The 21,113-nt window shown below is 46.6% G+C and overlaps 3 protein-coding genes and 1 long non-coding RNA gene across 5 annotated transcripts in view; 2 read left to right on the top strand and 2 right to left on the bottom strand.

Annotated features, from left to right (window-relative positions):
* The window catches only part of IFT122 (intraflagellar transport 122), a 101,934-nt gene extending 95,062 nt beyond the window's left edge, over window positions 1-6,872 (bottom strand). Inside the window, exon 1 of the mRNA XM_073645004.1 lies at window positions 6,665-6,872. Coding sequence (XP_073501105.1) covers window positions 6,665-6,723 — 59 coding nt within the window. The 5' untranslated portion in view covers window positions 6,724-6,872. The remainder of the gene's footprint in view (window positions 1-6,664) is intronic.
* The window catches only part of MBD4 (methyl-CpG binding domain 4, DNA glycosylase), a 56,479-nt gene continuing 42,200 nt past the window's right edge, over window positions 6,835-21,113 (top strand). The window contains exon 1 of the mRNA XM_073645009.1: window positions 6,835-6,944. Coding sequence (XP_073501110.1) covers window positions 6,925-6,944 — 20 coding nt within the window. The 5' untranslated portion in view covers window positions 6,835-6,924. The remainder of the gene's footprint in view (window positions 6,945-21,113) is intronic.
* Window positions 17,592-21,113, bottom strand: part of LOC141157569 (uncharacterized) — a 28,241-nt gene continuing 24,719 nt past the window's right edge. For both annotated transcript variants that reach the window (XM_073645007.1, XM_073645006.1), the window contains one exon: window positions 17,592-21,017. In XM_073645007.1, the coding sequence (XP_073501108.1) occupies window positions 19,580-21,017 (1,438 nt within the window). In that variant the 3' untranslated portion in view covers window positions 17,592-19,579. The remainder of the gene's footprint in view (window positions 21,018-21,113) is intronic.
* LOC141157572 (uncharacterized) overlaps window positions 18,725-21,113 on the top strand; it is a 30,849-nt gene continuing 28,460 nt past the window's right edge. Inside the window, exon 1 of the long non-coding RNA XR_012247817.1 lies at window positions 18,725-19,106. This is a non-coding gene — a long non-coding RNA (uncharacterized lncRNA). The remainder of the gene's footprint in view (window positions 19,107-21,113) is intronic.

The following is a 21,113-nucleotide window of genomic DNA, read 5'->3' on the forward strand; positions in this document are numbered from 1 at the left end:
CTATGCAGCTGAGCCCTCCATACCTGGTTACTAAGCAGCTCTGGACCCTCCGTACCTGGTTGCTATGCAGCTCTGAGCCCTCCGTACCTGGTTGCTATGCAGCTCTAAGCCCTCCGTACCTGGTTGCTATGCAGCTTTGAGCCCTCCGTACTTGGTTGCTATGCAGCTCTGAGCCCTCTGTACCTGGTTGCTATGCAGCTCTGAGCCCTCTGTACCTGGTTACTACGCAGCTCTGAGCCAACTGTACCTGGTTGCTATGCAGCTGAGCCCTCTGTACCTGGTTCCTACGCAGCTCTGAGCCAACTGTACCTGGTTTCTATGCAGCTCTGAGCCCTCGGCACCTGGTTGCTACACAGCTGGACCCTCTGTACCTGGTACCTACTCAGCTCTGGGCTCTCTGTACCTGGTTCCTACGCAGCTCTGAGCCAACTATACCTGGTCGTTATGAAGCTCTGGGCCCTCGGCACCTGGTTGCTATGCAGCTCTGAGCCCTCTGTACCTGGTTGCTACGCAGCTCTGAGCCCTCTGTACCTGGTTGCTAAGCAGCTCTGAGCCCTCTGTACCTGGTTGCTACGCAGCTGAGCCCTCTGTACCTGGTTACTACGCAGCACTGAGCCCTCTGTAACTGGTTGCTACGCAGCTAAGCCCTCCGTACCTGGTTACTACGCAGCTCTGAGCCCTCCGTACCTGGTTGCTATGCAGCTGAGCCCTCGGCACCTGGTTGCTACGCAGCTGAGCCCTCAGCACCAGGTTGCTACGCAGCTGAGCCCTCTGTACCTGGTTACTAGGCAGCTCTGAACCCTCTGTAACTGGATGCTACGCAGCTCTGAGCTCTCTGTACCTGGTTACTACGCAGCTCTGAGCCCTCTGTAACTGGATGCTACGCAGCTCTGAGCTCTCTGTACCTGGTTAATACGAGCTCTGAGCCCTCTGTAACTGGTTTCTACGCAGCTCTGAGCCCTCTGTACCTGGTTGCTACCCAGCTCTGAGGCCTATGTACCTGGTTGCTACGCAGCTCTGAGCCCTCTGTACCAGGTTACTACGCAGCTCTAAGCCCTCTGTACCTTGTTGCTATGCAACTCTGAGCCCACTGTACCTGGTTACTACGCAGCTCTGAACCCTCTGTACCTTGCTGCTATGCAGCGCTGAGCCCTCTGTACCTGGTTGCTACGCAGCTCTGACCACTCTGTACCTCGTTGCTATGCAGCTCTGAGCCCTCTGTACCTGGTCGCTATGCAGCTCTGAGCCCTCTGTACCTGGTTACTACGCAGCTCTGAGCCCTCTGTACCTGGTTCCTACGCAGCTCTGAGCTCTCCGTACCTGGCTACTACGCAGCTCTGAGCCCTCCATACAAGGTTACTATGCAGCTCTGGCCCCCCCGTACCTGATTGCTATTCAGCTCTGGGCCCTCTGTACCTGGCTGCTATGCAGCTGAGCCCTCTGTACCTGGTTGCTACTCAGCTCTGGGCTCTCTGTACCTGGTTGCTACGCAGCTCTGAGCCCTCTGTACCTGGTTGCTATGCAGCTCTGAGCCCTCTGTACCTGGTTGCTATGCAGCTCTGAGCCCTCTGTACCTGGTTGCTACGCAGCTGAGCCCTCTGTACCTGGTTGCTATGCAGCTCTGAGCCCTCTGTACCTGGTTGCTACACAGCTCTGAGCTCTCCATACCTGGCTACTATGCAGCTCTGAGCCCTCCATACCTGGTTACTATGCAGCTCTGGTCCCTCCGTACCTGGTTACTATGCAGCTCTGGGCCCTCTGTACCTGGTTGCTACACAGCTCTGAGCTCTCCATACCTGGCTACTACGCAGCTCTGAGCCCTCCATACCTGGTTACTATGCAGCTGAGCCCTCCATACCTGGTTACTATGCAGCTCTGGGCCCTCCGTACCTGGTTGCTATGCAGCTCTGAGCCCTCCGTACCTGGTTGCTATGCAGCTCTGAGCCCTCCGTACCTGGTTACTATGCAGCTCTGAGCCCTCCGTACCTGGTTGCTATGCAGCTCTGAGCCCTCTGTACCTGGTTGCTATGCAGCTCTGAGCCCTCTGTACCTGGTTGCTAGGCAGCTCTGAGCTCTCCATACCTGGCTACTACGCAGCTCTGAGCCCTCCATACCTGGTTACTATGCAGCTCTGGCCCCTCCGTACCTGATAGCTATGCAGCTCTGAGCCCTCTGTACCTGGTCGTTATGAAGCTCTGGGCCCTCGGCACCTGATTGTTACACAGCTGGACCCTCTGTACCTGGTACTATGCAGCTCTGAGCCCTCTGCACCTGGTTACTATGCAGCTGAGCCCTCAGTACCTGGTACTTACTCAGCTCTGAGCCAACTGTACCTGGTTGCTATGCAGCTCTGAGCCCTCGGCACCTGGTTGCTACACAGCTAGACCCTCTGTACCTGGTACCTACTCAGCTCTGGGCTCTCTGTACCTGGTTCCAACGCAGCTCTGAGCCAACTGTACCTGGTCGTTATGAAGCTCTGGGCTCTCGGCACCTGGTTGCTATGCAGCTGAGCCCTCTGTACCTGGTTGCTACGCAGCTCTGAGCTCTCTGTACCTGGTTGCTACGCAGCTCTGAGCCCTCTGTACCTGGTTGCTACGCAGCTGAGCCCTCTGTACCTGGTTACTACGCAGCACTGAGCCCTCTGTAACTGGTTGCCACGCAGCTAAGCCCTCCGTACCTGGTTACTACGCAGCTCTGAGCCCTCCGTACCTGGTTGCTATGCAGCTCTGAGCCCTCGGCACCTGGTTGCTACGCAGCTGAGCCCTCAGCACCAGGTTGCTACGCAGCTCTGAGCCCTCCGTACCTGGTTACTACGCAGCTCTGAGCCCTCTGTAACTGGATGCTACGCAGTTCTGAGCTCTCTGTACCTGGTTAATACGAGCTCTGAGCCCTCTGTAACTGGTTGCTACGCAGCTCTGAGCCCTCCGTACCTGGTTGCTACCCAGCTCTGAGGCCTATGTACCTGGTTTCTACGCAGCTCTGAGCCCTCTGTACCAGGTTACTACGCAGCTCTAAGCCCTCTGTACCTTGTTGCTTTGCAACTCTGAGCCCACTGTACCTGGTTGCTACGCAGCTCTGAACCCTCTGTACTTTGTTGCTATGCAGCTCTGAGCCCTCTGTACCTGGTTGCTACGCAGCTCTGACCACTCTGTACCTCGTTGCTATGCAGCTCTGAGCCCTCTGTACCTGGTCGCTACGCAGCTCTGAGCCCTCTGTACCTGGTTGCTACGCAGCTCTGAGCCCTCTGTACCTGGTTCCTACGCAGCTCTGAGCTCTCCATACCTGGCTACTACGCAGCTCTGAGCCCTCCATACCAAGTTACTATGCAGCTCTGGCCCCCCCGTACCTGATCGCTATTCAGCTCTGAGCCCTCTGTACCTGGCTGCTATGCAGCTGAGCCCTCTGTACCTGGTACCTACTAAGCTCTGGGCTCTCTGCACCTGGTTCCTACGCAGCTCTGAGCCCTCGGCACCTGATTGCTACACAGCTGGACCCTCTGTACCTGGTGCTATGCAGCTCTGAGCCCTCTGCACCTGGTTACTATGCAGCTCTGGGCCCTCCATACCGGGTTGCTATGCAGCTGAGCCCTCTGTACCTGGTTCCTACTCAGCTCTGAGCCCTCTGTACCTGGTTCCTACGCAGCTCTGAGCCCTCTGTACCTGGTTCCTACGCAGCTCTGAGCCCTCTGCACCTGGTTCCTACGCAGCTCTGAGCCCTCTGTACCTGGTTGCTATGCAGCTCTGAGCCGTCTGTACCTGGTTGCTATTAAGCTCTGGGCCCTCTGCACCTGATTGCTACACAGCTGAGCCCTCTGTACCTGGTTGCTACGCAGCTCTGAGCCCTCTGTGCCTGGTTCCTACGCAGCTCTGAGCCCTCTGTACCTGGTTGCTATGCAGCTCTCAGCCCTCTGTACCTGGTTGCTATGCAGATCTGAGCCCTCTGCACCTGGTTGCTATGCAGCTCTGAGCCCTCTGTACCTGGTTGCTATGCAGCTCTGAGCCCTCTGTACCTGGTTGCTATGCAGCTCTGGGCCCTCTGTACCTGGTTACTACGCAGCTCTGAGCCCTCTGTACCTGGTTGCTATGCAGCTCTGAGCCCTCTGTACCTGGTTGCTATGCAGCTCTGAGCCCTCTGTACCTGGTTGCTATGCAGCTCTGAGCCCTCTGCACTTGGTTGCTATGCAGCTCTGGGCCCTCTGTACCTGGTCACTATGCAGCTCTGAGCCCTTAGTACCTGGTCGCTATGCAGCTCTGAGCCCTCTGTACCTGGTCATATGCACCTCTGAGCCCTCTGTACCTGGTTGCTATGCAGCTCTGAGCCCTCTGTACCTGGTTGCTATGCAGCTCTGAGCCCTCTGTACCTGATTGCTACGCAGCTCTGAGCCATCTGTACCTGGTTGCTACGCAGCTCTGAGCCATCTGTACCTGGTTGCTATGCAGCTCTGAGCTCTCCATACCTGGCTACTATGCAGCTCTGAGCCCTCCATACCTGGTTACTATGCAGCTCTGGGCCCTCCATACCGGCTTGCTATGCAGCTGAGCCCTCTGTACCTGGTTCCTACTCAGCTCTGAGCCCTCTGTACCTGGTTCCTACGCAGCTCTGAGCCCTCTGTACCTGGTTCCTACGCAGCTCTGAGCCCTCTGTACCTGGTTCCTACGCAGCTCTGAGCCCTCTGTACCTGGTTGCTATGCAGCTCTGAGCCCTCTGTACCTGGTTGCTATTAAGCTCTGGGCCCTCTGCACCTGATTGCTACACAGCTGAGCCCTCTGTACCTCGGTGCTACGCAGCTCTGAGCCCTCTGTACCTGGTTCCTACGCAGCTCTGAGCCCTCTGTACCTGGTTGCTATGCAGCTCTCAGCCCTCTGTACCTGGTTGCTATGCAGATCTTAGCCCTCTGCACCTGGTTGCTATGCAGCTCTGAGCCCTCTGTACCTGGTTGCTATGCAGCTCTGAGCCCTCTGTACCTGGTTGCTATGCAGCTCTGGGCCCTCTGTACCTGGTTACTACGCAGCTCTGAGCCCTCTGTACCTGGTTGCTATGCAGCTCTGAGCCCTCTGTACCTGGTTACTATGCAGCTCTGAGCCCTCTGTACCTGGTTGCTATGCAGCTCTGAGCCCTCAGTACCTGGTCGCTATGCAGCTCTGAGCCCTCTGTACCTGGTCGCTATGCAGCTCTGAGCCCTCTGTACCTGGTTGCTATGCAGCTCTGGGCCCTCTGTACCTGGTTGCTACGCAGCTCTGAGCCCTCTGTACCTGGTTGCTATGCAGCTCTGGGCCCTCTGTACCTGGTCGCTATGCAGCTCTGAGCCCTCTGTACCTGGTTGCTATGCAGCTCTGGGCCCTCTGTACCTGGTCGCTATGCAGCTCTGAGCCCTCTGTACCTGGTCGCTATGCAGCTCTGAGCCCTCTGTACCTGGTCATATGCAGCTCTGAGCCCTCTGTACCTGGTTGCTATGCAGCTCTGAGCCCTCTGTACCTGGTTGCTATGCAGCTCTGAGCCCTCTGTACCTGATTGCTACGCAGCTCTGAGCCCTCTGTACCTGGTTGCTATGCAGCTCTGAGCCCTCAGTACCTGGTCGCTATGCAGCTCTGAGCCCTCTGTACCTGGTCGCTATGCAGCTCTGAGCCCTCTGTATCTGGTTGCTATGCAGCTCTGGGCCCTCTGTACCTGGTTACTATGCAGCTCTGGGCCCTCTGTACCTGGTTACTATGCAGCTCTGAGCCCTCTGTACCTGGTTACTATGCAGCTCTGGGCCCTCTGTACCTGGTTACTATGCAGCTCTGGGCCCTCTGTACCTGGTCTATGCAGCTCTGGGCCCTCTGTACCTGGTAACTATGCAGCTCTGGGCCCTCTGTACCTGGTTGCTACGCAGCTCTGAGCCCTCTGTACCTGGTTGCTATGCAGCTCTGAGCCCTCTGTACCTGGTAGCTATGCAGCTCTGAGCCCTCTGTACCTGGTTGCTATGCAGCTCTGAGCCCTCTGTACCTGGTTGCTATGCAGCTCTGAGCCCTCTGTACCTGGTTGCTATGCAGCTCTGAGCCCTCTGTACCTGGTTACTATGCAGCTCTGGGCCCTCTGTACCTGGTTACTATGCAGCTCTGGGCCCTCTGTACCTGGTTGCTATGCAGCTCTCAGCCCTCTGTACCTGGTTGCTATGCAGCTCTGAGCCCTCTGTACCTGGTTGCTATGCAGCTCTGAGCCCTCTGTACCTGGTTGCTATGCAGCTCTGAGCCCTCTGTACCTGGTTGATATGCAGCTCTGAGCCCTCTGTACCTGGTTACTATGCAGCTCTGAGCCCTCTGTACCTGGTTACTATGCAGCTCTGGGCCCTCTGTACCTGGTTACTATGCAGCTCTGAGCCCTCTGTACCTGGTTGCTATGCAGCTCTGAGCCCTCTGTACCTGGTTACTATGCAGCTCTGGGCCCTCTGTACCTGGTTACTATGCAGCTCTGGGCCCTCTGTACCTGGTTACTATGCAGCTCTGAGCCCTCTGTACCTGGTTGCTATGCAGTTCTGAGCCCTCTGAATGCAGCTTTGAGTCTTCCATATCTGGTTGCTATGCACACTTGCACCCTCAGCTCTCGGTTGCTATGCACTTTTACATCTGAAGCCACAGGTTTCTAAGCAGTTACAGCTCCTCCGCAGCGCCCGAGGCCTCCTTACCACTGCTCCACCTTGTCGCGGTCATGGACCTTGTCCACCCAGGTGGGTACGGCCCTCATGGCTCCGGTTTTCTGGTGTTCAGGGATCCGTTACCGTCGTTCACCGGACTCCGGTGTCACCACAACAGACAGAAGATTACCATACTAAGCCTCGCCCCGTGGTCCAAGCTCACACAGCGCATGCTCCGACTAGGCAGGTATGCGGGGAGCATGCGCAGTGAAGAGCGCTGATTAAGTCACGTGATCCTGCAGGGATCAAACATGGCTGCGCCCATCCAGGACGGTTGCGTCTAGTTTGGAGTTGATTTTTTGTGGTCCTCAAACAATCAACTCCATTCTAGCTGATTCACCAGTGAGCCGTCTAAATCGGAGTTGATTTTTTGAGGCCTCATTTTATCAACTCCACTCTAGACGGCTCACTACTGAAGTGACTAGATCGGAGTGGATATTTTGTGGTCCTCATTCCAGCAACTCCACTCTAGACGGTTCACTGGTGAGGTGACTAGATCGGAGTTGAATTTTTGAGGCCTCACTGTAGTGACATGTTTTTGAGGACCTCATTTTAGCAACTCCACTCTAGCTGATTCACTGGTGAGGTGACTGGATCGGAGTTGATCTTTTGATGATCTCTCTGCAGCTTCTCCATTCTAGACAGTTCAGTTTCTACAGTGATGTTCCTCAAAAAATCACCTCCAATGTCCAGAATGGAGCAGATTCCCGGATCCTCATAGTCTGCAATGTAGTGGAATTGGAATGTACACACATTGTAGATATATATCAGCTTTATAATTCTAATGATTTCATGTTTTTATTTTTTAGGTACTTGCTGAAACTGTTATATTTATTACGTATTTCCAAAGGGCAAAATTTTATTTTTTTCATGATTAATCAAACTTGCATTTTATTATCGCTTTTTATAATATAAATAATCACACACAGCGCTGATCGTTCAGTTTTACGCGGGGAATAACATAACAGAGCGCAGCGAAAGAGTGCTCATAATTTACAACATTGTATTGGAGTGGATTTTTTGAGGACCTCATTTTAGCAGCTCCATTCTAGCTGATTCACTAGTGAGCCGTCTAGATCGGAGTGGATTTTTTGAGGATTTCCTGTAGCCTTCACTCTGTACAGTTTGGTGCTGAGGTGACTGAAATTGAGTTTTTCAAAGATTAGGTGTAGCCTCGTGAGGAAAAACATAACAGAGTGCAGCCGACAGTCCTCATAATTTACAACATAGGATTGGAGTGGATTTTTTGAGGTCCTCATTTGAGCAACTCCATTCTAGCTGATTCACTAGTGAGCCGTCTAGATCGGAGTGGATTTTTTGAGGACCTCATTTTAGCAACTCCATTCTAGCTGATTCACTAGAGAGCCGTCTAGATCGGAGTGGGTATTTTGAGGATATCCCTGTAGCCTCCAAACTGTACAGTTTGGTGCTGAGGTGACGGGAATCGAGTTTTTCAAAGAGTGAGCGGAGCTTTGCAGGGAGAAACATAACAGAGCGCAGCAACAGAGTCCTCATAATTTACAACATTGTATTGGAGTGGATCTTTTGAGGTCCTCATTTGAGCAACTCCATTCTAGCTGATTCACTAGTGAGCCGTATAGATCGGAGTGGATTTTTTGAGGATCTTCCTGTAGCCTTCACTATGTACAGTTTGGTGCTGAGGTGACGGGAATCGAGTTTTTCAAAGAGTGAGCGGAGCTTTGCAGGGAGAAACATAACAGAGCACAGCAACAGAGTCCTCATAATTTACAACATTGTATTGGAGTGGATTTTTTGAGGACCTCATTTTAGCAACTCCATTCTAGCTGATTCACTAGAGAGCCGTCTAGATCGGTGTGGATTTTTTGAGGATCTTCCTGTAGCCTTCACTCTGTACAGTTTGGTGCTGAGGTGACTGGAATTAAGTTTTTCAAAGATTAGGTGTAGCCTCGTGAGGAAAAACATAACAGAGCGCAGCCGACAGTCCTCATAATTTACAACATAGGATTGGAGTGGATTTTTTGAGGTCCTCATTTGAGCAACTCCATTCTAGCTGATTCACTAGTGAGCCATCTAGATCGGAGTGGATTTTTTGAGGACCTCATTTTAGCAACTCCATTCTAGCTGATTCACTAGAGAGCCGTCTAGATCGGAGTGGGTATTTTGAGGATATCCCTGTAGCCTCCAAACTGTACAGTTTGGTGCTGAGGTGACGGGAATCGAGTTTTTCAAAGAGTGAGCGGAGCTTTGCAGGGAGAAACATAACAGAGCACAGCAACAGAGTCCTCATAATTTACAACATTGTATTGGAGTGGATTTTTTGAGGACCTCATTTTAGCAACTCCATTCTAGCTGATTCACTAGAGAGCCGTCTAGATCGGTGTGGATTTTTTGAGGATCTTCCTGTAGCCTTCACTCTGTACAGTTTGGTGCTGAGGTGACAGGAATTAAGTTTTTCAAAGATTAGGTGTAGCCTCGTGAGGAAAAACATAACAGAGCGCAGCCGACAGTCCTCATAATTTACAACATAGGATTGGAGTGGATTTTTTGAGGTCCTCATTTGAGCAACTCCATTCTAGCTGATTCACTAGTAAGCCGTCTAGATCGGAGTGGATTTTTTGAGGACCTCATTTTAGCAACTCCATTCTAGCTGATTCACTAGAGAGCCGTCTAGATCGGAGTGGGTATTTTGAGGATATCCCTGTAGCCTCCAAACTGTACAGTTTGGTGCTGAGGTGACGGGAATCGAGTTTTTCAAAGAGTGAGCGGAGCTTTGCAGGGAGAAACATAACAGAGCGCAGCAACAGAGTCCTCATAATTTCCAACATTGTATTGGAGTGGATTTTTTGAGGTCCTCATTTGAGCAACTCCATTCTAGCTGATTCACTAGTGAGCCGTCTAGATCGGAGTGGATTTTTTGAGGATCTTCCTGTAGCCTTCACTCTGTACAGTTTGGTGCTGAGGTGACTGAAATTGAGTTTTTCAAAGATTAGGTGTAGCCTCGTGAGGAAAAACATAACAGAGTGCAGCCGACAGTCCTCATAATTTACAACATAGGATTGGAGTGGATTTTTTGAGGTCCTCATTTGAGCAACTCCATTCTAGCTGATTCACTAGTGAGCCGTCTAGATCGGAGTGGATTTTTTGAGGACCTCATTTTAGCAACTCCATTCTAGCTGATTCACTAGAGAGCCGTCTAGATCGGAGTGGGTATTTTGAGGATATCCCTGTAGCCTCCAAACTGTACAGTTTGGTGCTGAGGTGACGGGAATCGAGTTTTTCAAAGAGTGAGCGGAGCTTTGCAGGGAGAAACATAACAGAGCGCAGCAACAGAGTCCTCATAATTTCCAACATTGTATTGGAGTGGATTTTTTGAGGTCCTCATTTGAGCAACTCCATTCTAGCTGATTCACTAGTGAGCCGTCTAGATCGGAGTGGATTTTTTGAGGATCTTCCTGTAGCCTTCACTCTGTACAGTTTGGTGCTGAGGTGACTGAAATTGAGTTTTTCAAAGATTAGGTGTAGCCTCGTGAGGAAAAACATAACAGAGCGCAGCCGACAGTCCTCATAATTTACAACATAGGATTGGAGTGGATTTTTTGAGGTCCTCATTTGAGCAACTCCATTCTAGCTGATTCACTAGTGAGCCATCTAGATCGGAGTGGATTTTTTGAGGACCTCATTTTAGCAACTCCATTCTAGCTGATTCACTAGTGAGCCGTATAGATCGCAGTGGATTTTTTGAGGATCTTCCTGTAGCCTTCACTATGTACAGTTTGGTGCTGAGGTGACGGGAATCAAGTTTTTCAAAGAGTGAGCGGAGCTTTGCAGGGAGAAACATAACAGAGCACAGCAACAGAGTCCTCATAATTTACAACATTGTATTGGAGTGGATTTTTTGAGGACCTCATTTTAGCAACTCCATTCTAGCTGATTCACTAGAGAGCCGTCTAGATCGGTGTGGATTTTTTGAGGATCTTCCTGTAGCCTTCACTCTGTACAGTTTGGTGCTGAGGTGACTGGAATTAAGTTTTTCAAAGATTAGGTGTAGCCTCGTGAGGAAAAACATAACAGAGCGCAGCCGACAGTCCTCATAATTTACAACATAGGATTGGAGTGGATTTTTTGAGGTCCTCATTTGAGCAACTCCATTCTAGCTGATTCACTAGTGAGCCGTCTAGATCGGAGTGGATTTTTTGAGGACCTCATTTTAGCAACTCCATTCTAGCTGATTCACTAGAGAGCCGTCTAGATCGGAGTGGGTATTTTGAGGATATCCCTGTAGCCTCCAAACTGTACAGTTTGGTGCTGAGGTGACGGGAATCGAGTTTTTCAAAGAGTGAGCGGAGCTTTGCAGGGAGAAACATAACAGAGCGCAGCAACAGAGTCCTCATAATTTCCAACATTGTATTGGAGTGGATTTTTTGAGGTCCTCATTTGAGCAACTCCATTCTAGCTGATTCACTAGTGAGCCGTCTAGATCGGAGTGGATTTTTTGAGGATCTTCCTGTAGCCTTCACTCTGTACAGTTTGGTGCTGAGGTGACTGGAATTAAGTTTTTCAAAGATTAGGTGTAGCCTCGTGAGGAAAAACATAACAGAGCGCAGCCGACAGTCCTCATAATTTACAACATAGGATTGGAGTGGATTTTTTGAGGTCCTCATTTGAGCAACTCCATTCTAGCTGATTCACTAGTGAGCCGTCTAGATCGGAGTGGATTTTTTGAGGACCTCATTTTAGCAACTCCATTCTAGCTGATTCACTAGAGAGCCGTCTAGATCGGAGTGGGTATTTTGAGGATATCCCTGTAGCCTCCAAACTGTACAGTTTGGTGCTGAGGTGACGGGAATCGAGTTTTTCAAAGAGTGAGCGGAGCTTTGCAGGGAGAAACATAACAGAGCGCAGCAACAGAGTCCTCATAATTTCCAACATTGTATTGGAGTGGATTTTTTGAGGTCCTCATTTGAGCAACTCCATTCTAGCTGATTCACTAGTGAGCCGTCTAGATCGGAGTGGATTTTTTGAGGATCTTCCTGTAGCCTTCACTCTGTACAGTTTGGTGCTGAGGTGACTGAAATTGAGTTTTTCAAAGATTAGGTGTAGCCTCGTGAGGAAAAACATAACAGAGCGCAGCCGACAGTCCTCATAATTTACAACATAGGATTGGAGTGGATTTTTTGAGGTCCTCATTTGAGCAACTCCATTCTAGCTGATTCACTAGTGAGCCATCTAGATCGGAGTGGATTTTTTGAGGACCTCATTTTAGCAACTCCATTCTAGCTGATTCACTAGTGAGCCGTATAGATCGCAGTGGATTTTTTGAGGATCTTCCTGTAGCCTTCACTATGTACAGTTTGGTGCTGAGGTGACGGGAATCAAGTTTTTCAAAGAGTGAGCGGAGCTTTGCAGGGAGAAACATAACAGAGCACAGCAACAGAGTCCTCATAATTTACAACATTGTATTGGAGTGGATTTTTTGAGGACCTCATTTTAGCAACTCCATTCTAGCTGATTCACTAGAGAGCCGTCTAGATCGGTGTGGATTTTTTGAGGATCTTCCTGTAGCCTTCACTCTGTACAGTTTGGTGCTGAGGTGACTGGAATTAAGTTTTTCAAAGATTAGGTGTAGCCTCGTGAGGAAAAACATAACAGAGTGCAGCCGACAGTCCTCATAATTTACAACATAGGATTGGAGTGGATTTTTTGAGGTCCTCATTTGAGCAACTCCATTCTAGCTGATTCACTAGTGAGCCGTCTAGATCGGAGTGGATTTTTTGAGGACCTCATTTTAGCAACTCCATTCTAGCTGATTCACTAGAGAGCCGTCTAGATCGGAGTGGGTATTTTGAGGATATCCCTGTAGCCTCCAAACTGTACAGTTTGGTGCTGAGGTGACGGGAATCGAGTTTTTCAAAGAGTGAGCGGAGCTTTGCAGGGAGAAACATAACAGAGCGCAGCAACAGAGTCCTCATAATTTACAACATTGTATTGGAGTGGATTTTTTGAGGTCCTCATTTGAGCAACTCCATTCTAGCTGATTCACTAGTGAGCCGTCTAGATCGGAGTGGATTTTTTGAGGATCTTCCTGTAGCCTTCACTCTGTACAGTTTGGTGCTGAGGTGACTGAAATTGAGTTTTTCAAAGATTAGGTGTAGCCTCGTGAGGAAAAACATAACAGAGTGCAGCCGACAGTCCTCATAATTTACAACATAGGATTGGAGTGGATTTTTTGAGGTCCTCATTTGAGCAACTCCATTCTAGCTGATTCACTAGTGAGCCGTCTAGATCGGAGTGGATTTTTTGAGGACCTCATTTTAGCAACTCCATTCTAGCTGATTCACTAGAGAGCCGTCTAGATCGGAGTGGGTATTTTGAGGATATCCCTGTAGCCTCCAAACTGTACAGTTTGGTGCTGAGGTGACGGGAATCGCGTTTTTCAAAGAGTGAGCGGAGCTTTGCAGGGAGAAACATAACAGAACGCAGCAACAGAGTCCTCATAATTTCCAACATTGTATTGGAGTGGATTTTTTGAGGTCCTCATTTGAGCAACTCCATTCTAGCTGATTCACTAGTGAGCCGTCTAGATCGGAGTGGATTTTTTGAGGATCTTCCTGTAGCCTTCACTCTGTACAGTTTGGAGCTGAGGTGACTGAGGCTATGTGCCCACGTTGCATTTATGAAGCAGAAAATTTCTGCTGCATAAATGCAAGTCCTCTCCCGGAAAAACGCATGCGGAATTCCGCACGCGTTTATCGCGCTTTTTTCGCGCGTTTATCACGCGTTTTCCACATGCGGAATTGCCTTGCGTTTTTTATGCATTGGACAAAGGCAATTCCGCTTGCGGAAACGCAAAATTAAATGACATGCTGCGGATTTTTGAACGCGGCATAAACGCTGCGGAAAAATCCGCAGCATGTGCATAGAAGTTGCGGAAACCCATTGGGGATCATGGGGTGCGGGTTACCAAGCATTTTACAAGCGTTTCCGCTGCGGAAATTCCGCATCAAAAACGCTTGTAAAACGCTACGTGGGCACACAGCCTTAAATTGAGTTTTTCAAAGATTAGGTGTAGCCTCGTGAGGAAAAACATAACAGAGTGCAGCCGACAGTCCTCATAATTTACAACATAGGATTGGAGTGGATTTTTTGAGGTCCTCATTTGAGCAACTCCATTCTAGCTGATTCACTAGTGAGCCGTCTAGATCGGAGTGGATTTTTTGAGGACCTCATTTTAGCAACTCCATTCTAGCTGATTCACTAGAGAGCCGTCTAGATCGGAGTGGGTATTTTGAGGATATCCCTGTAGCCTCCAAACTGTACAGTTTGGTGCTGAGGTGACGGGAATCGCGTTTTTCAAAGAGTGAGCGGAGCTTTGCAGGGAGAAACATAACAGAGCGCAGCAACAGAGTCCTCATAATTTACAACATTGTATTGGAGTGGATCTTTTGAGGTCCTCATTTGAGCAACTCCATTCTAGCTGATTCACTAGTGAGCCGTATAGATCGCAGTGGATTTTTTGAGGACCTCATTTTAGCAACTCCATTCTAGCTGATTCACTAGAGAGCCGTCTAGATCGGGGTGGATTTTTTGAGGATCTTCCTGTAGCCTTCACTCTGTACAGTTTTGTGCTGAGGTGACTGGAATTGAGTTTTTCAAAGAGTCGGTGTAGCCTCGTGGGGAAAAACATAACAGAGTGCAGCCGACAGTCCTTATAATTTACAACATAGGATTGGAGTGGATTTTTTGAGGTCCTCATTTGAGCAACTCCATTCTAGCTGATTCACTAGAGAGCCGTCTAGATCGGAGTGGGTATTTTGAGGATATCCCTGTAGCCTCCAAACTGTACAGTTTGGTGCTGAGGTGACTGGAATTGAGTTTTTCAAAGAGTGAGAGGATCTTCGTAGGGAGAAACATAACAGAGCGCAGTAACAGAGTCCTCATAATTTACAACATTGTATTGGAGTGGATTTTTTGAGGACCTCATTTGAGCAACTCCATTCTAGCTGATTCACTAGTGAGCCGTATAGATCGGAGTGGGTTTTTAGATGATGTCCCTGTAGCTTCTATTCTGTACAGTTCATTGCTGACCTGACTAGAATGGAGTTGCTGGAGCGATGTCCTCATAGGATCAAATGCAATCTAGACGGCTCATGACTGAAACCTCCAGAATGGCGTTAATTCCAGGAGCTCCTCATAGATTCCAATCTAGTGGCATAGGAATTATATATGGATGTATGTATTGTCACTTTTTGTAACATAAATAATTACACACAGCACTGATTGTTCAGTTTTGGCCGAATTTGACTTTTACTGTATTTCCACCAATCACAGCCACAGCATCGACATTTCTGAAGAGTGGGCGGAGCTATAAAACATTTATGTGATCATTTTTGCCACTTTTGTGATGTAAATTATGATAATGTCCACCCGCTCTTCAAAATGCTGGGGCTGACCAGGACTTGTGGACAGACAAGAAAAGTAACATTTTGTCAAACATGAACAATCAGAGCTTTGTGTAAGTTTTTAAACTGTGAAAAGTGATAATATAAAAAAAATTTTTTTTAAGTTAACCAAAAAAAAAAAACTGGCCCAGCTTTGTACCTCTCACCTTTTATTAATACTGGCTTGCAAAATTTGTTTCTTAATGAATTGTGGCTGTAATCTTGTATAATGTCTGCCAAGAAATAATAAAACACCCTGCAGCAACTCCAATCTATATGTCTCAGCACAGAGATGACAAGATTGAGCTGCTGCCCTGAGGTCCATGATTTGTGGGCACAATGTACTGTGTATAAGGACGTCCTCTTTACAGAAACTTCATTCTAGATGTCTCAGTACAGAGGTGACTAGATCAGAGTTACTGCACCGAGGCTCATGATTTCTGTGCACTGTACTGTGTATATGGATGTCCTCTGTACAGCAACTCCATTCTGTCTCACTACAGAGGTGACTAGATGGGAGTTGCTGCCCTGAGGTTCATAATATTTGGGCAGGCAGTAATGTCTATAAGGGAGTCACCTGGAAACGGTGATCCCTGCACGGCCTTACTCCCCTGATGGTGGGGCCGATGAAACGCGTCGGGAGAAAACACACTTGAGATAGCGATTTATTGAGACAATTGGTCCGGAGGCTGGTATGTCACATGATGAGGGCATAGAGCTGCAAGAGAAAGTGTGGACAGTGAATAAACTCGGCGAGGTCGTTCGTCATTTCATAACGTTTTTTTAGCACACACAAGTCTTTTGATTGTTTTATCAGGTATATCCAGGTAGAAACTTTAATAGAGCTAATGTATCCTGACATCTCCTGGTGAGGGATGTCTGGAGCCAGGACCATCTTAAGTTCAAATCTAATGAGATAAAGATACTGCTGAGTTCTAGGCCCTATTATTGATGCTTTGCATTAAAGGCAAAAAAGAGGGAGGAGAGGGTTCAACTCACCATCCCCTCGGAGTTTGTTTGTATGCTGCGTTCTTCACCCCCGCCCTCTCATCAAGACTGGCATGAACATTAATCAGGTGCATAGTTCTTTTAAGGTGATAACGCAGCAATTTAGCTCGAGTAGTTAATATTTTGTATGCATTTATGTACAGTACAGACCAAAAGTTTGGACACACCTCATTTAAAGATTTTTCTGTATTTTCATGACTTTGAAAACTGTACATTCACACTGAAGGCATCAAAACTATGAATTAACACATGTGGAATTATATACGTAACAAAAAAGTATGAAACAACGGAAAATATGTCTTATATTCTAGGTTCTTCAAAGAGAATGCCAAGAGTGTGCAAAGCAGTCATCAAAGCAAAAGGTGGCTACTTTGAAGAACCTAGAATATAAGACATATTTTCAGTTTTTTCACACTTTTTTTTTTGTTAAGTATATAATTCCACATGTGTTAATTCATAGTTTTGATGCCTTCAGTGTGAATGTACAATTTTCATAGTCATGAAAATACAGAAAAATCTTTAAATGAGAAGGTGTGTCCAAACTTTTGGTCTGTACTGTACATAAATGACATAGCCGAGTGCTGTGATGGCCTATTTTTTATTAGTCCCATACAGAATCCATGAATGGATGGACAGACCTGTGCTATGTATACGTGAAAATTACTTAATTAAACATGGACAGTCTTTCCTAAGTAACATTGGGGTCCCTGGTGGTCCTAACCTCAGCAACTTATGTTTTATCCAATATGACTAACAGCACGTCCCTCACTCGGCCTGTGTTCATGGACTGTAATGTAATCAGGCCTAGGTCAACATTTCTTGTTGCATCTAGTGGATGTGAACCCTTCCCCCATCCAGAGGCTGATCCCAGTAGACAGAACAATAGACTCATATTTGGCCCAGTCAGTTGCGTGGTGACTCCCAACGCTGGAGGGTCTCAGGCTGCGGCCAGATCCTCGTGGCGTGTGTGGATTGATAGAAGTTGCCATGTGGGATTGTGTTGTGTCCCTCATCTGCTGGACCCATTGAACTCATCCAAGGACTATTTCTATATTTTCCCTGGCGTCGGATTACCGGGAGACACCCCCGGACTTGTTTCTGCTGTTATGGACTCTTTGCGGACTAGCAGAATTACCTTCATTCGTGCTGTTCCATTTTCCCTGTTCAATCCAACGAGATTTATTTGATCATCGGCCTGGTGTCCCTTCCTGCTCTGTCACACACCCCGTCACAGTGACCACTAAAAATTTAGTTCTCCAGGCCACCTGGAATGCAAAACCACCACAGAAGGTTGTGATGCACCAAGATTGCCAAAGAAACACTGCTGTGACCTAATAAAATAGTCTGCAGGAGGAACACGATCCACATTGTTGCAGATCTATTATTGTGGACATTTGTGTAGATACTTCTGGATTTTTTGAAAATATAACGTTTATACACCTTGATAGTTTGATCTCTATCAGTTACTGGTCATTAATGCCACAACAAGCTTCTCTCAAACTGTTTAATTAAAAAAAATATAAATAACAAAACATTGACAAAGGCAAAACGTTTGTACCAGAGTAACCTGTGATTTTAGTTACATATAAAAAACATCTATATGAAGAAGTTACTGACATTTGTAAAATACAAAAAGTAACAAACAAATGTAACATTACACAAAACATGTTGCTCATAGTTCCTGCCATTAGAATGAGGTCTGTATGTAGTACACTAAGATGGCACGGATCATCCACAATCAATGGAGGACTTCTGAGATATGAAGACTTTGAATTGATATTGCGTGTCATGGTGCGCAGGAGTAATGGCAGAGATCACATGGATCAGGTCACACAAGGAGGCAGGATCTGCTTTGAATGGTTTTTCCAAACAAAATACATTTTCATCAATAGATCTTGGGATAAGGCCGGCTTTCTTTCAGCTTTCCCGGCCCATTAAGATACTTTGTTCTGCCCTCAGCAGTGCAGAGAGAAGTGCACCTGCGCAGGAGCGCAATGGAGGAGACTGTGTATATGACATAGGACGCGTTATCCAAATGAAGCAGACCAGGACGCCATTCACAAAATAGGAGGCGTTGTGCCCAGATCAGCAAGGCCCAACAGACCAGGCTGCCCCTCCAGTGAGAATAAATGCTGTTTTTTAAATTATTACAGACTGGCCTGGGGACTTGTATACAGCCTTGTGGAATAAGGTGATGGAAGGTGAACATGATGGGGGACGACTACTGGGCGCTTCACAGAGAAGGTCCACAGCCTTGTATAAGACAAAAGGGAGCGAGAGAAGCTTTGAAGGGAATAGGAGCAAAAATTAATTTCCAATAATGTTGCCGAATGACTGGTGAACACATTTTTATATATAATAGTGTAAATTTGTGGGTACAATAAAGAGGTCTCTTGTACATGTAGCTTATACGCAATTTTGTGTGCATTTTTTAGGGGGGCAAAATCAATACTTTTGGGTGGGCAGGGGGGGTCAGGGCATAAAAAAAAATAAAAGTCAGTCATTGGATTTGAATAAATTTTCATAAAGCCAAATTTTACATACCTGTATCATTATTCCAAGACCTATTAAAGTGTATATTGTTCATGTGATAAACCCTTTACTGTTTTTGTTTGTAGCGAATATGTTAATGTGCAACAGATATTATACACACACACATAATATGCATATATAAATAGAATAGTAAACAACTATTTCAAGCCACTTAAAGTGGTAAAGTGCAAAGAAAAAGAAATCCAACTCGTAAATATTAAATTAAAATTAGTTCCATCAAGTTTGCTATAACCTAAGGTCAGCATTGGAAGACAGTATGATTATTTAACAGACATTTGAAGAGGAGGCCGGGCATTTGACCAGACCTTTCTATCAGCCTTGTCCAATTGTAATCTTCAAATCTACAGGAGAAGACTGATGGATGGGCCTAGTTACATGTGCTTTCACCAGCAGCCATTGCATGGAGTGGAGAACTGTGCAGTCTGTGAGGATAAAGTGTCAACTGTATAATAGTAAGTACCACAAAAATAGGTCCTCAACACATCTGATTAATCTTTATTTTATGTGCCTGACCTTATTAACTTATTCTGCAGCCACAATAGACACTGTAATACAGCAGCCATAAGAGATAAATAGTGCAAAATTTTCAATTACAACTAGTTTGCTAAATATTTTTTTCTAGGTCATAAACGTATGAATTCAAGAAAAGTAACTAGCAACTAGCCACAAAAGGTGGACAAGCTCTAAGTGTGAGATAGATATATATAATCTCTATCTATATCAAAAACACCCAACCCTACCTAAAGTAAATTTTTGTTTTTATTCTCTAGGCACATGGGACAGTAAAAGCGTTTTCTTGTTGTAACAAGTTTGTCATCTTTTTTGATATTTACACATGCTAAGTGAAACCATGATTTGCACAAGGAACATTCCACCATATGTTCATGTGCTTTGTACACGTGGCAAAGGCAGTAAGTTGTAAGAGTTAACCTTTTTTTATATATTTTCTGACGAAGCTTGGTTTCATAAGGAAATAATTCCAAACACCCTTTTCTAGGCATAAAATTAGATGACTGCGCATCTCAGCCTGGTTAAATTCTACACTCTTTAGATCTACACCTTCGGCTAATGCCACTGCATTGGCAATTGCAAAAAGCCCACAATCATTTGCTCCATTTTGTTTCTGGCAACACATAATTGTAACATCCAGAATTTTATTACAGCCGTGGAAAAGTGGTTTGTACATTTTCAAAATTTGTTTTTTCAGAGTGTCAGAAATGGAAGAGGAGTGCAATGAGTTAAATACAGTGACCGAATTGTTGTTACATGCTGAAACTAGCCAATGTGCGCCAACATGGTGGATCTGGATGATATGGCTGCCAGTTACCAAAGGAATGTCAGAATGGGCCAACACTACTGTGTCCATCAAACCTGATACTTTAGGGCATGCTTTTATAATTAAATTCTGGCACGCATTAATTATATTATCGTCTAACCATTCTTGCTCGGTTATCAAGGCACGATCCCTGAAGCTCAATTTTATATTCTTTACAGTGACCCACACACAATCCAGCTTTTCTGTTGGGGGTGTTTGTGGGGTAGCCCCTTGTCCATCTACATTCACAGTTTCCCATACATCAGCTGTTTTATTCTCTGCCTTAGATCCTACTCTGTGAATGTCCATGTTTTTTTGTTTCCCATATTTTCTTACAGGAAGCTCCTGTATAGCTTTTGAGACTGTTATTTTTGGTGCTGGTTTCAGTGGCAAGCCACCTTCTTGGGGGATTTGTTCCCGTAATTGTAAATACAAATTACTTAATTCAACAGTGAGATGTTTCACAAAGTCTTGATTGTCCAAAAGATATACTGAGTCTATAAATCTTTTTAACACTTTGACACAATGGCGAATCAAATAGGTCAGCCGATTTCTCCTCCTAGAGGGCAATTCGTGCAGTGTTGGATCTGAACGGACACTATTTTGTGGTCTACACTCGTGTTCTTGTAAACCATTGTCACAATGCCTAGTGTTTGTGTCCACAAAACAATCACTATCCAGGATAAAAAGGGGGTTTTCAGAGTATGCTGGATTAATGTCATGCCACTGCCAATTTGCAACACGCAAAATTAAACACATGTGTTTACATGGTAGCAGAAATTTCTGCCAGTCTTTGCATGTGCAAGTGGGCCCATCCAATCCAACACAAACAGTATGCATTTTTTCTAAGTCAATTGCAGACTCGCTTTTAACTTCAAAAAGTCCCTTATCAGAGTCCAAACATTTAAGGTGTGACAAATCAAGGCCACTGTAGTAACGCTGCATTACATGGTCAATGAATCCACGAGGCCGATTTTTTAAAAACGATGGGACTTCTACGACGTATTTTCGGTAATAGTCAGAACTCGTTAAATTCATCTGTACGTATCTGTGAAAATAAAACAAGTCAGTTAAAAAAAAAAAAGCTGTTAACCTGAAGGTATAGGGTGAATTGACAGGTTAATAGGGTTTGGAAGCCGCACTG

This window comes from Phyllobates terribilis, unplaced genomic scaffold, assembly GCF_046119375.1.
Source record: "Phyllobates terribilis strain yellow unplaced genomic scaffold, ASM4611937v1 Scaffold_8__6_contigs__length_399053987, whole genome shotgun sequence".
NCBI lineage: Eukaryota > Metazoa > Chordata > Amphibia > Anura > Dendrobatidae > Phyllobates > Phyllobates terribilis.